Consider the following 12478-nt stretch of genomic DNA (forward strand, 5'->3'; position numbering starts at 1 on the left):
GGTATGCAGAATGTGCCTGATACATGTTCCTTAATTATGAGGAAGATGGAGAGGGGATACTTACAAAATTAGAGGTGATTAAGGTCATTGAAGGGTCACCATTTGGGGAACATTTTCTTCCAGTAGAAGCTTTCATATTGCCCAACTGATTTGCTGTTAATATGAGCAGGGATTTTGTTTTGCTTTGTTTTTAATCTGTGTTTCTTCCCTTTGCTTCTATATAAAGGGAGTTTATAGATGTAAACATTCTAGAACAGGATGCACATTCTCTTGGGTTCAGCAGGTTTATGGAGACCTGTTCTCCTTTTCACATATGTATAATTTACAGTAAAACATTCCTACAAGTCACACAAGCAAGCTCAGGCAAAAATCAAGTTCTTCCATTTGCTGGTTCCAACATTTTGCATCCTAATAAATTCATGGTGAAACTAATCCAGCTGTCTTCTCGGAAAATAAAAAGTTTGAAAGAGAGCTGCTACTATTCATGGCCATGTAATAGTTTGTTTTATACTGCATGGAGTCGAATAGTTATAAACATGAAAGCAGCTGGCAATAAATGACTTTATGACATCTATTTCAAAGGTATAATGAAGAAAACAAAAAGAAACCAAGTTATTACTTATAATTATAGTGCCTCGGTGAGTTCGCACACCACACTCCAAACACTTCACTGGCCGTTTCTATGTGATCTCATGCACAGTCTCCTGCAAAGGACCTTGGCCTTTGAGTCAGTTAGCCTTGTGGGTGGGATGGGCACTGTAATAGTGTTTGCACTTTTGAATGCAGTTTTTGAAGGAGACGCCATCCTTTTACTATATTCACCCATGCGATGGGGAAAAAAATTGAATTATTGACTATTCTCCACTGTTAAAGAGATTTTATATTGAAAAAAACTTTAAGAGGAGAAATTTGGTAATATTTTTAAAATTTTAAATGTGCTTCTTCTTTAACCTAATGGTTAAGTGGGTTAATTTTATTTCTAGGAATAGATCCTACCAGAATATATTAGGTAGAAACATCTAGAGTGTTGGTTGTAACGCTGGATATGGGAGTTCTTGCCTGGAATCCCAGCACTTTGGCAGGCCGAGGCAGGAGGATTACTTGATGCTAGGAGTTGGAGACTAGCCTAGATAGCATAGTGAGACCCTCGTCTTTCCGAAAACTTAAAAAAATTAACCAGGCATAGTGGTGCGTGCCTATGGTCCCAGCTACTTGAAAGGCTGAGGTGGGAAAAGTTTAATAGTTTCAGTTTGAGGCCAAAGTGAGCTGTGATAGTACCACTGCATTTCAGCCTGGGCAATAGAGTGCCATCCTTCCTCTAAAAAACACAAGGGTGCGGTGGCTCATGCCTATAATCCCAGCATTTTGGGAGGCTGAGACAGGTGGATTGCTTGAATCCAGAAGTTAGAGACCAGCCTGGCCAGCATAGTGAGACCTTGTTTCTACAAAACATGCAAAAATTAACCAGGTGTGGTGGCATGCACCTGTAGTCCCAGCTATTCAGGAGGCTGAGGTGAGAGGATCACCTCAGCCCAGGGAGGTTGAGGCTGCAGTGAGCCATAATCCTGCCACTGCACTCCAACCTAGGTGACAGAGTGAGACTCTGTCTCAAAACCAAAACAAAACAAAAAGAATATGGGTTGCCAGGTTGCATGTTACAGCAAAATTTACACACAGCCTACATATTCATCAATGTGGCAGTAGTTAAATAAACATAGTATAATCATACCATAGACTAGAATACGCTATTAGAAACATATGAGGTAGATCAATATACACTGACATTGAATGATCTCCTAAGACCTACTACATGAAAAAAGGCAAGTTCCAGAACATAAAAACCAATGTAAGCTCCAATTTGTATAGAAGAAAAATATGGCTATGCTTGTATAGATCTTATAACTTAATCATTTATTCATTTATCCACGCAACAGATATTTATTGAGTTCCAGACACCATTCTAGGTGCTGGTGATACAGCAATAAACAAAGCAAAGGTCTTCCTGGGAGTTTGCAACTCAGGAAAGAGGGAATTGATGTTGGGGAGACTGTGAACAAGCAAACAACTGTGTGTCAGGTGGTGATGGGAGTTGTAAAGAGATACAAAGCAGGCTAAGCAATAGAGAGTAATTTAGCTGGAGGCTAAGAAGACCTCTTCGAGGAGGTGACATTTGATCAAAGATCTAAAAGGAACAAGGGAGTAAACCAGGGAGTATTTGGGAAATGGAGTATGCCAGACAGAGGTGACAACAAGATCAGTGGCCCTGGAGTAGAATCATGCTTTGTGCACTTGAAGAACAAAAGGAGACCAATGTGGCTGGAACTCAAGAGCAAGGAAAAAGTGGAAGGGAGGGGCTAAGGAAGCGAGGATTGGAGGTTATGGTTGTGATTTTGAATTTTATTAAAGTATGATGGGAGGTGATTACAGGGTTGAGTTGAGGAAGAGGACATGACACTATTTAGTCTTTAAAATGTAAATGAATGCAGCGGAAGGATTCTCACTCTACTCTTGGCAGTGATGGCCTCAAGGAGGGTGTTCTCAGTGAATTAGAGGAGAGAAAGCGTGTGGCTGTAAGAGAACTGTTCTCACTGAGATCTGCCTATACCTGTCTTGTTTTAGCCTTGTATTCATGTGTTATTTGTGTAATTAAAAAATAGAATCAATTACTCTTTATACGAGATAAAGAAATCCTTTAGTATTCCTTTCTGTGACCTTGGACAAGTTTTCTTTCTTAGCTTTTCTCTTCTCCATGTTTATAGAAAGTGGGCAATCTGTTTTTGATCACAGGCTTGTTCATGGGAATGAATCAGATAATGCACATAGAGCTCTGAGCCCAGTGCTCAGCACATTTCGGTAATTCAAGAAATGACAACAATTATTGCTGCAGTGCTGCTGCCTCCCATGTCCAAACACTGTGAGGCATTCAGGATACTATAAAATTGCCTGTCTCTCTATCACCTTTATCTTGAGCTATAGAGAAGGATAAGAGGCTGTTTCATAGCATCACAGAATTTAATAGCCAAATAAGCCATCTAGCCCAGCTCTGCTCCTTTTATAGATGGGGATAGAGAGGTGCTGAGGGGATATACTGTTGGCTCCCAGACCTGTAGCTAGTGAGTGACCCCTGCTTGTGCTTTCCATGTCAAATCTCTATTTCCTGCATTGGTATTTTCCTAACTTTGGTCATTTACATTCCATCTTCTGGTTTACCTAATATTCTAATTGACTCTTTAAGCAATTTTATTTTCAAAGGAAACTTTGTATCATTGTCATAAATGGAAAACAAGCATTACTTGTTATGATAGATTATAATAACTTATAGTGTTAGCATAGTTATATCATTGCCATTACTACAGTAATGCTATATAACCAGCACTCAAAAACTCAGTAATGTGCAATAGTAAGCATTTCTTGCTTACATGGCTATGGGTTGGTTGGGGCACAGCTGATCTGAGACTGAGTTTACTACATCTACTCCACTTGTCTGTCAACCTCCCTGGACCAGTAGCTACATGAGGTGTGTTCTTATGGTATAGTCTTCTCATTGTTCTCCTCCAAAGACAGGAATTTAAAAGTTGAAACCTAAATGTCACGTCCATTATTATCCCATTGGCCAAATCAAGTCACATGCTCAAGTCTATCATCAGCGGGATGAAGAAAAATATATCCCCTCTGTCTTAGTCAGCTCAGGCTGCTACAACAAATACCATGGTCTGAGTGGCTTAAACAACTTATATTTCTCACAGTTCTGGAGGCTGGGAAGTCCAAGGTCAAGGTGCCAGCAGGTTTGGTGTCTGTCAAGAGCTCTTTTCTTGGTGTGTAGACTGCTGTCTTCTTTCTGTGGCCTCATATAGTGGAGAAAGAGATAATCTTCCTCGCGTCTCTTCTTATAAGAGCACTGATCCCATTCATGAGGGAAGGGCTCCACCCTTATCCCCTAATTACCTCCCAAAGGCTCCACCTCCTAATGCCATCATATTGGGAATTAGGTTTCAGCGTATGGATTTAGGGGATGGACACAACATTGCATTCATACTACTCCCCTCGTGGAGTGTCTTACTCGGTTCAGGATGCATAACAAATTACTATAGACTGTGATTTAAACAACAAGCATTTATTTCTTACAGTTCTGGGAGCCTGGGAATCTAAGATCAGGGTGCCAGCATAGTCAGATTATGGTGAGAGCCCTCTTTCAGGGCTCAAGTTGCAGACAGCCAACTTATCCTTGTATTCTCACGTGGTGGAAAGAAGAGCTAGGTAGCTCTCTGACCTCTAATGTCCTCTAGTGGCACTAATCCCACTCATGAGGCCTCCACCCTCATGACCTAATCACCTCCCAAAGGCCCCACCTCCAAGCACCATCACAGTGGGACCAGAGCTTCACCACGTGAATCTTGTGGGGGACACAAACATTCAGTCTATTGCAGAGGAACTGCAAAATTATATGGTAAAGGGTATGTGTAGAAGGAGGGATGAAGACTTGGGAAAAATGTAAATATCACATTTAAATGGGTAATGTCCATCTGGTTACCACCTCAAAATATCTTTCATACTCCTAGAGTTAGGCATACCATGGTTTGAAAATGCTGAAGTATATACTGCACCCTAGTTAACAGCATGATGGCACAACCCACTCTGCTGATAACCAACATGTAGAGAAAAGAGTGGGGCCAAGCACAGTGGCTCATGCCTGGAATCCTGGCACTTTGGGAGGCCAAGGCAGGAGGATCAGTTGAAGCCAGGAGTTTGACACTAGCCTGGGAAACATAGTGAGACCTCGTCTCTACAAAAAATAAAAACAAATTAGCCAGATGTGGTGATGAATGCCTGTAGTCCCAGCTACTTAGGAGGCTGAGGAGGGAGAATGGCTTGAGCACAGGACTTTGAGGCTGCAGTATGATAGGACTGCACCACTGTACTCCAGCCTGGGCAACAGAGTGAGACCCTGTCTCTGAGAAAAGAAAAAGAAGGGAAAGAATGGTATTCCGAATTTCATTGTTTCTAAGATGCACATGTTCTCATATTCTAACTTATTTGAACTAGGATAACTCTTATATTTGAGGTGTTTTACAATCACACATAGTTGTGATGAAGCTTCTCTGCCTATACACATGCACACTTGGTCATCATTTCTGGCGGATTGGCTGGGCAACTGCCATCCCTTGACTTTCAGCTAACCAACCAATTAGGGGCCGCCTGAGGAGGAGGTATGTGTCTTGACTGTTGTCTGAAACCCTTTGTTGGAAGCTCTGGCATGAAAAAAGAAAGAGCTACCCACAAAACTTTCAGAGAGGGTGGCAGCGGTTTGGAAGAAAAGTGCAGAGCCAACAGTGGGTCAGTCATTAAGGACTGGAGCAACACCATCATTCTTGAGGGTATGAGGATAAAACTGTGGAAAACTCCTATCTATGACTCTGAGTTGAAAAGTGATTCATAAGTACTGGATCCTGAATGTGAGGAAGTTTTAGGAAACAAACAATTTATCTCCTTTTTATCCATGCTGTAGAGGAAGATGTGCTTAAAAATTATCTACATAAATCAACAATAGCAATTTCAATGAGTATGCAATGAAAATCCTAAATGATAAGAAAGCATGTGTTATATTTTAACTGGTGGAGCTTTCTCTTCTTAGTGGTCCACAAAGTAACACAAAATAATGGTGTTTCTTACAATTGACAGCTTGCTTGAGTCAGTGAAATGTGATATATAATTAAAAATACTTAAATGGAAGGTATATCAGGTAGCAGGGTTTTGCTTGCAAATAATGGGAAATCTAACTAAAACTGACTAAACAGTAAGGAATGTGTTGGCTAAGCAATTGAAAAATTCTAGAGGTTAAGAGCACTTTACAGTTAATTTACAACAACAGGTCAATGGTGGTCAATAAACTCTTCATCTTTCTATTCTTGTGGCTATGGAGGGGAAGGTATGCTGCTTATTTAGGTCAGTCAGCCCCTTCCGATGGAGCTGAAGGTGGAGTCATTTCTACCCAGACTGCAAGACTGCTGTGTAAGAGTGGATGGGATGACGATGGATGAGCAAGAGAGAAAGAAATTCCCACTTTGCAAGAATGCCTAAACTGAGAATCAAGGGTCAGAGAGAAGCAAGTGGTAGGGATGATGGCTTAGGGTTTATTGTGTATGTTTTGAGACACTGTTAGGGTCAGAGAAGGCGGAGGAGCATTTCCTTCCTTACTCTTAAATTACTTAGACAGAAAGGGAAGAAATGAAGACGGACTTTCAAGGGAATGGGAGACAGAGTCTACAGCCTTAAGGATTTCAGTGTTTTTGCAAATCTGCTTGATATCAACATGTTGGGCTATAAAAGTATTTCCCACTTGGTGGCCCAACCTATAATTTCACATAAGAAAAAATTCTCCACTCTTAAGTCAAATTTATTTTTATTTTTATGTTTTAAGACACGGTCTCACTCCTGTGGCCCAGGCTGGAGTGTAGTGGTGGAATCATGGCTCACTGCAGCCTCAACATCCTGGGCTCAGGTGATTCTGCCACCTCGGCCTCCTGAGTAGCTGGGACTACAGGCATGTGCCACCATGCCCGGCTAATTTTTTGTATTTTTAGTAGAGGCAGGGTTTCACCATGTTGCCCAGGCTGGTCTCTAACTCCTGCTCTAAAGCGATTTGTCTGCCTCGGCCTCAAATGATTTTTTTTTTGTTTTTTTTTTGTCTTCCTAGAATTTCTGATGGCTGGGTGCTCAGGCCTGATTAGCATGGAGACATATTGCTCCTGAAGTTTGCTGAAAGGAGAATCTGGAGGCTCACAAATTTGGTTGCTAATGTCATTCTCCAAATTCTAGAGGTGATTGCTGAGTTATGTGCAACACCTGGCATGGGTTTTGGTACAATTTATCATTCCTCCATAGGATAGTATTTGCATGGAAGGTGGTTATATTAAATGCAGCTTTGAAATAAAGAAATCTCATGCTACTCACTTCTGATGGCCCCATCAGAAGTTTATTATGGCAGAGAACACAAACTATGTGCTGCAAAAGTTGTTAGTTTGCTTGTTCACTTGCTCTTTCTCAATCTCTCTCTCCCTATCTCTCTCTGTCTGTCTGTCTCTCTCTCTCTCTGAGTAATAAAAAATGATTAATGGAGTAGGCTTAGTTTAGACGAATTCTGTGCAAAGTTATTTTACATAAAATGAATTTTTTTCCACAATACTCTATTTCCATCTCTGCTTTATCATTGCCTTTTTGTTTGAATTAATGCAATAATATTACCAAAGTCATCCTCCATTACACTACCATTTGCTCTCACATTCAAGGCAACGATATCATTTCCAGATGGAACTATTTGTCCTTGTTAAAACAGACAAGGCAGTTGGTACATTCAGACTCAATTACTAAGTTGCATGATTGATTCCAAGATAGAACTGAGAGCTAAGGCAAATGAAACTTGTCATTAACTGTGCAGTATGTTTTTCTTCTGCTAGATCTGATAGGAGAAAGATTCACATAGCTGGATCTAAGAGGGAAGCGAAAGGGAGTTAGCCCAGATCAGTTCCCAGAAAACAGACTCTAAGACAGAGTTTAGAATGCTAGATGTTTATTAAGGAGTGCCCTTAAATTAGTACCTGGGGAAGAGAGAGAGAGGAAGCAGGAGTAGGCTGAAGGGGAAGGTGAGCTGGATGTAGACCCAGTGATGGACCCTACAGACACAGTGAGGAACTCTGAAGCTGGAAGGACCCTTCAGTGTTGTACTGATGAGCCAAGGTGGCCAGGCCTTATACCACTTTATTGATCAGTTACTGGTGTGAACTGTCCTGAGCAGGAGCATGATTCTGGGTGAGGTGGCTTTTTATAGCTGAGGCAGTCCTTGAAAATGTTGATAGTTGAAGGCTGTCTGCTGGGTTCTAGGTCCTAGACTCCAGGTCAGTGATTCTCAACAAGGGGTGATTTTTTCCCCCTGGGAACATTTGACAATGTCTAGAAATATTTCTGATTAGCACAACTGGAGAGATGCTACTGATATCTAGCTGGTAGCATCCAGGGGTGCTGCTAAACTTACCACAATGCACATACCCTCCAAGAACAAAGAATTATCTGGTCCAAAATATCAATAGTGCTGAGGTTGGGAAGCCTTGCTCTGGAGCAACAGAACCTGGTGGACATCACAGCATCCATGCCAGGAGTCATCACTAATCAAGATATTACTACTTCTCAGACACAATGCTCATGTTCTTTATTTCTCTTACTCCTTCTACAAACCCTTTGAGGCAGGCCTCAGAGTTTCCATTTACTAAAGAAAAAAGCAGTGCTCAGAGTAGTTCAGTAAACTGACCCACGTTATGAATTGGAAGGACACCAAGATGTGAATTAAAGTGGGCCATCTTGTTGAAAACATTTTGCTATCTTCTGGCTTTCCCTTTGAAAGAGTTCAGAACATACAACCCAAAAATATGCCCCTCTAGCACATTGACTATTTTGAGTCAAAGGCACGTAAAAAAAGGGCAGGTGCAAGAAGAACACTCTTGCAGTCCTTTTTAAAAGCAGGAGATAAAATTTCAACGTGAAATATATCCTCCCTGTACTAGAAGAAAAGTGTCATTCTTATCATCAAGGATGGGAAGTTGAGGTCACTGGAAATCTGTCCAAACACACCTCGTTAAACTAACTCTTGTCTTTCTTATCACTTCACCCAATTAACTACCCTAGCCCAAGCCCCTTTACCTTGTCACATCTTCATAATCTACTACTCTTTGTCCAATTTAGTATATGTGTTTAACTTTAACTGCGTCTTTCAGTCATCATTTTCTTATGAAGCCTCCAATGCCACATACAACTTGAATTAAATACATTTGTATTGTATTTTTTTTCTTGTTGATCTGTCTTGTGTCAATTTAATTATCAGCCACAACTGAAAAACTCTAAGAAGGTAGAGGTAAAATCTTGCCCTCCCTACACCTTGAGGGCTCAATGCAGAGGTTCTCAAACATTTTTTTTTCTCTCCAGACATGAGATACATGATGCTCACATGTTCAGTTTGCTCCCATGGAATTCCTGGGGCTCAAGCTGTAAACTCACTTTTATCCTGCTTAAAAGGTACAGTGGAACATGACTGGCATGGCACAAATATGGGGATGAATCTGAATCCTCTCTGATTTGTATTTTTAAGTAGACTGTTCCTGAACTCTGAGTCCTTTCTAATCGTAACAAATATATAGTAAGCTTGCAGTTGATTTTCATACGGAGAGTAACACCTATTGATAGTGTTGGTGAATGCCTGTAAAGAGACTACATCACTTTCAGAATTTGTGTTACACTGTTGCTTCATGATCTGTATCACTGAATGATTAAGTCATTTAAGAACATTCTTCAGATGTTATTGGCACCTCAAGAACCGTCAGAATCAAAGCATTGACTCATAAATTTAATTTAAAAAGAGCAGCTACTATGTTCCAGAAACTGTTCTACTTTCTCATTATAAACAGTAGAATTTACTATTAATAGTAAAGGCTTCCACAGGAGCAGAAAAAAGCATATATCATTTTACAGACATACAGTTGAGCTTAACAAAGTCAATTTGTACTCTCTCTGAAACAAAATCACATAAATTTTGACGTTTTTAATAGAGCATCATGCAAAGGGAATAAACAAACATAGGCTATGCAATAGTGTTAATAGAAATAAAAGGCAGTACACATTTAGCCAAAAGATATAAACAAAAAGGACTTAGATCTTTTATTATTATTGACCTCAATAGTAATGTTAGTTATTATGGTCCATAGCAGCTGCAGTTTTTAGATTCTAGCATAGTGCCAGTAACTTAAAAAAAAATTCTGTCATTAATTCCAACAGCACATTTCTTTTTTCACTTTTTATTTTATAGATTTAGGGGGTACAAGTGCACTGTTGTTACATGAATATACTGTGTAATGGTGAAGACTAGGCTTTTAGTGTAACCGTCACTCTAACAGTGTACATATACTGTACCCTTCAGGTAGTTTCTCACCCCTTGCCTCCTTCCACCTTTCTGAGTCTTCAATGCATTATTCTACTCTCTATGTCCATGTGTACTCATTTTTTAGCTACCACTAAAATGAGAACATGCAGTATTTGTCTTTCTGTGACTGAGTTATTTCACTTAAAATAATGGTCTCTAGTTCCATCTATATTGCTGCAAAACACATGATTTCATTCTTTTTTGTGGCTGAGTAGCATTCCACCTACCATCTTTTCTTTATCCAGTTCTCCACTGATGGACACTTAGGTTGACTCCATATTGTTACTATTGTGAATTTGTATTGTATTTTTTTTTCTTGTTATAGATAGCACTGTGATAAATGTAGGAATAGAGGTTTTTAAAAAAATAATAATTTCTTTTCCTTTGAGGAGATACTGAGCAGTGAGATTGTTGGATGGAATGGTAGTTCTGTCTTTAGTTCTTTGAGAAATCTCCGTGCTGTTTTCTGTAGAGGTTGTACTAATTTACATTCCCACCAATAGTCCACAACACATTTCTGTATGGTGGGCATTATCTTCCTTTTACAATTGAAAAATACAGACCAGAAAGAGTAAAACAACTTGGTTGAATTTACACAGAAATCCCTTGGCAGAGAAAGTTGCCATACCCAGACCACTTTCTATAGCTAGAAAGCCTAATTTAGAGTAAAATGTACATTTATATTTGTCAATTCATTTTTTTTCAATCAAATTCTCTGAACACTGCTAAGCAAAATATGGCATAAGCAGTACTATGCTGGTAAATGTTTAAAGACTGGCTGTCAAAAAAGGGGTATATATTATATAAGATTCTTTTAAATTGTACTGACATAAAGAACATGTAGCACACAATTTACATATAATAAATAATACATGTAATACTCTTTATTATACATTCTAAATAGTTTTTTGATTTTCACAGAATGCTTTTGTTGAATTTTACCTAAAATGTGTATCAATAGCCAGTCTGTGGTTTTAACTGTCCCACAATATGGGTCATGAATGTTAATTGATGTTTTCAGATTTTAAGCAACTGATGTGACATCAGGTACCATGGAGCTGGAAAGAGAGACTTGTGTAGTATTTTACCATACACATATGACAGACACACATAATCTCAAGAGCATAGGTAATAGTCAAATGTGCAATTAGAGAGGGATGAGTTCTGACTATTGGTTATCTGTGTTTTGATATAATTTATTTCATTGTAGGTTTATATAATTTAATTTCTTAATAATAACTTTAACAATTGCCTCACAAGATTCCTGAAAACTTAGCAGTTGGTTCTTGTGAGCTGATGTAACTGCTGATAGGGAACAGTTACCAGTTAATCAAATATCCCCATTTCCAGTGTCCCCTACTCCAACTCATAGCTCTGAATATGTAAGTAGAGGGCATCCCATTATCAAACAAAATAGAAGTTGAGAAAGATGATGTTGAGTAGAGTTGTTTCTTTAATATTCATTGTTATTTTTGTGGTTTATTCACAGGCATTTCCCTGCATCTCAACAGGCATTTATGGTAAGTGATACAGCTTTTGATGATGTTTGTATTTCTTTATTTTGCTGTTAAATGCAGAGATTCAGTGAAAAAATAAGAGGTTCTCTGATGAATATATTTTGCTGTGATTTAGAGACTAAAAATGCTCGTCAAATCCCATTAAAGAATGTCATGAGGCTATTCAGATTCTTTTGGGTTCTTGAATTTGGTTATATCGGGTATCACATGAAATTATTTGATACATTGTGGCTTGATGTCTTTTGTTAAACAAAAAATTTGGTTCCAGTAGGATTGACTTCTAATATTGCTTTGTTTAATGAAATCAAATTTCTTCTCAGTAGAAAGCATAATGTACATAGAGTTTAGCAGTATCATTATTTTGTTGCTATTTACAAAATAATAGAAAAATTAAAATGCATACGTATGCATATATCTGTGTTTTCAAATTTTAAAAAAGTCCAAAGAAGTGACTTTTACTAAATATGAAGAATTTTAATAAACTGCAAATTTTTTTTTCTGCTTAGTGATGGATTGTTTTAAGTAGTGAATGCTTCACTTACAGATGGAAGCAAAATGTTTTTTAATCACTTGCTTTCACTAGCCTAAAGCTCTCTAAATATTCTTCCACCTACCTACAAGAACGTTTTTTATACTTTTTTTCAGACCATTAATAAGTCTGTTTTATAATGTTAAAGATTTTCTGATCTAAGTAAAATAGATTACATTCTTTCTGAACTTAAACTTCTCACATGGAAGCTGTCAGCTGAAGCACAAAATATGTAAAAATCTAACATATATGTATATATTTTAAATTCATTATTACAATGAAGGGCTACCTAGATTGATGTCAAAGGTAGGAGCTTTACTTTTTTTCTTCATCTGGTATTTCTTTTGAAGTTCTTGAGCAAAATAAAATGAGAAATGTAGGCCTGAACCAAATTAAGTGGGAAAGGATTTTGTCACACTATTTAAAAATTTAAGGTTTCCTCCTTCAATTTAAGCCTTCTTCCTCTCC

At 38.6% G+C, this 12478-nt stretch overlaps 1 protein-coding gene across 8 annotated transcripts in view; it reads left to right on the forward strand.

Moving 5' to 3' along the window:
- The window catches only part of MACROD2 (mono-ADP ribosylhydrolase 2), a 2054393-nt gene that overhangs the window by 1422346 nt on the left and 619569 nt on the right, over positions 1-12478 (forward strand). For all 8 annotated transcript variants that reach the window (XM_055105084.1, XM_055105083.2, XM_055105081.2 and 5 more), the window contains exon 7: positions 11454-11484. In XM_055105084.1, coding sequence (XP_054961059.1) covers positions 11454-11484 — 31 coding nt within the window. The remainder of the gene's footprint in view (positions 1-11453; positions 11485-12478) is intronic.

Source organism: Pan paniscus, chromosome 21 (genome assembly GCF_029289425.2).
Source record: "Pan paniscus chromosome 21, NHGRI_mPanPan1-v2.0_pri, whole genome shotgun sequence".
NCBI classification, from domain to species: Eukaryota; Metazoa; Chordata; class Mammalia; order Primates; family Hominidae; genus Pan; species Pan paniscus.